Source organism: Ammodytes marinus, assembly GCF_949987685.1.
Source record: "Ammodytes marinus genome assembly, contig: scaffold_161, whole genome shotgun sequence".
NCBI lineage: Eukaryota > Metazoa > Chordata > Actinopteri > Uranoscopiformes > Ammodytidae > Ammodytes > Ammodytes marinus.
In genome coordinates, this window is record NW_027648222.1 from 37,771 (window position 1) to 40,000 (window position 2,230).

At 40.2% G+C, this 2,230-nt stretch overlaps 1 protein-coding gene across 1 annotated transcript in view; it reads left to right on the forward strand.

Annotated features, from left to right (window-relative positions):
- The first annotated feature begins 612 nt into the window (after positions 1-612).
- wdr45 (WD repeat domain 45) overlaps positions 613-2,230 on the forward strand; it is a 21,981-nt gene continuing 20,363 nt past the window's right edge. The window contains exons 1-2 of the mRNA XM_080054780.1: positions 613-761; positions 1,916-2,029. Of these exons, the coding sequence (XP_079910906.1) occupies positions 1,981-2,029 (49 nt within the window). The 5' untranslated portion in view covers positions 613-761; positions 1,916-1,980. The remainder of the gene's footprint in view (positions 762-1,915; positions 2,030-2,230) is intronic.

Below are 2,230 nucleotides of genomic sequence, written 5' to 3' on the forward strand. Positions count from 1 at the left end.
AAGTCGTCATTAAAAAAATATCTAAAAATCTGAGGGGACGCCCTTAGCTCAGTTGGTAGGGCGTCCCCCCCCATGGGCCTCGGCCAGCAGCGGACCCGGGTTCGATTCCAGCCCGCGGTCGTGCTCTGCATGTCACTCCCCTCTCTGCCCCATTTCAACTCTGTCTCTACACTATCAATAAAGCATAAAAATATCTTAAAAAAAATATCTTAAAAAAAATATAATAATAATAATAATATATTAAAATCTGGAAAAAACAGGTAAGTTGGAAAGACAGAACACTAAATTACTAAATAATATTTCTATTTTCACACACAAAAGCAACTACAGTCGATACAGATATAAATAAATAAAAGTAGAATTTTAAAATACAGAAAAATTAATAGGCTATTATATAAATAAGATTTTTAATCCACTGCAAAACTAAGTATAATAATTAAAATAATACATTTTTATTTGTTTAAACATTTATTTCAAATTGTTTTCATCATTATATTGTCGAGAAAAACCTTAATTACATGTAAAAATAAACTAAAAAATTTAAAAAAAAGATCGGGAAACGGAACCAACCCGGAAACACGTGTCTGTGACGTCAGTGCTGGAAAACCAAAACAACTTGCGACATCTCTTCTTCCTCCGCTCCGTCGCTGCTGCTGTTGTTGTTGTTTTTAATTGTCGTTTTGTGGATTTTCGGTCTTTTTCTTTGTGTTTTTCTGTGTCTTAATGAATCCACGCCATCGACTGGAATCTCCGCTTTCATGGTGAGACTTCTATTTACATGTTTAATCGATTCCAAGTCAAAAAAATACGGGGGAAAAAGAAAGTGTTGATGTGTGTGATGCTAACGTGAGCTAGCAGCTAGCTGTGTGACGTGTTTTTATTCCTTCTCCTCTGTCAACAACAAAGACAGCGTGCGCGCGTGTGTGTGTGTGTGTGTGTGTGTGTGTGTGTGTGTGTGTGTGTGTGTGTGTGTGTGTGTGTGTGTGTGTGTGTGTGTGTGTGTGTGTGTGTGTGTGTGTGTGTGTGTGTGTGTGTGTGTGTGTGTGTGTGTGTGTGTGGACATATATACAACAGCAAAGACAGCCGATCACATTACATTTATCCTCACATTTCTACACCGGTTAGACAGACAGACAGACAGGCAGACAGACAGACAGACAGACAGGCAACAGAGACAGACAGACAGACAGACAGACAGACAGACAGACACAAAGACGGACAGACAGACAGACGGATAGAAAGACAGACAGGAACAGTTAGTAGATCGCCTAAGACTAGTCTGTCACATAATTGATTTCAAGATATTGTTTTTACTAGCTACAAAATACATTTTCGACTTGATTCTACGAATATACAAGACGTCTCGCTCTTAAGTCATCTACTAACTGTTCCTATCTATCTGTCTGTCTGTGTGTCTGTCTGTCTGTGTGTCTGTCTGTCTTTCTATCTTTCTATCTGTCTGTCTGTCTGTCTGTCTGTGTGTCTATCTGTCTGTCTGTCTGTCCGTCTGTCTGTCGGTCTGTGTGTCTGTCTATCTATCTGTGTGTCTATCTATCTGTCTGTCTGTCTGTCTGTCTGTCTGTCTGTCTGTCTGTGTGTGTGTCTCTATCTATCTATCTATCTATCTATCTATCTATCTATCTATCTATCTATCTATCTATCTATCTGTGTGTGTGTGTGTGTGTGTGTGTGTGTGTGTGTGTGTGAGTGTGAGCGTGCGTATAATATGTATTTTGTAAGCTTTAACCTGCCTCTCATTCACTCACATAGACAGTAACTTTAATTCATCTTAATCCTAAATGTTCTATTGATCAATATTCGCTCACAGACAGTAAGAGAGGGATGGAGACATTTTTTTTATGAGAAAAGGTTGTTAATAGTGTTTTTGTTGTAATTTTCTCCCCTCTATCCACAGGTGTGTCCGTTGTCCCAGTGAATCAGTAGTTCTGTAGTTTGGAGCTATCGTTAGCCGCCGCTGCCATGTCTCAGCAGAGAGGAGTCAACAGTCTGCAATTCAACCAGGACCAGAGTGAGTTATTACTACAGCCTGTAATAAACCAGCTTTGTCTCATTGAGATTAAATATAATGTTAAAGAGAGCAACTGTGGGCGACTGTGTCTCAGTTGGTAGAGCGGGTCGGCTGATGATCAAAGGGTTGGAGGTTCGATGCCCGCCCTGCCACCTGTGTCATGGTTGTTGTGTCCTTGGGCAAGACACTTCACCCACCTTG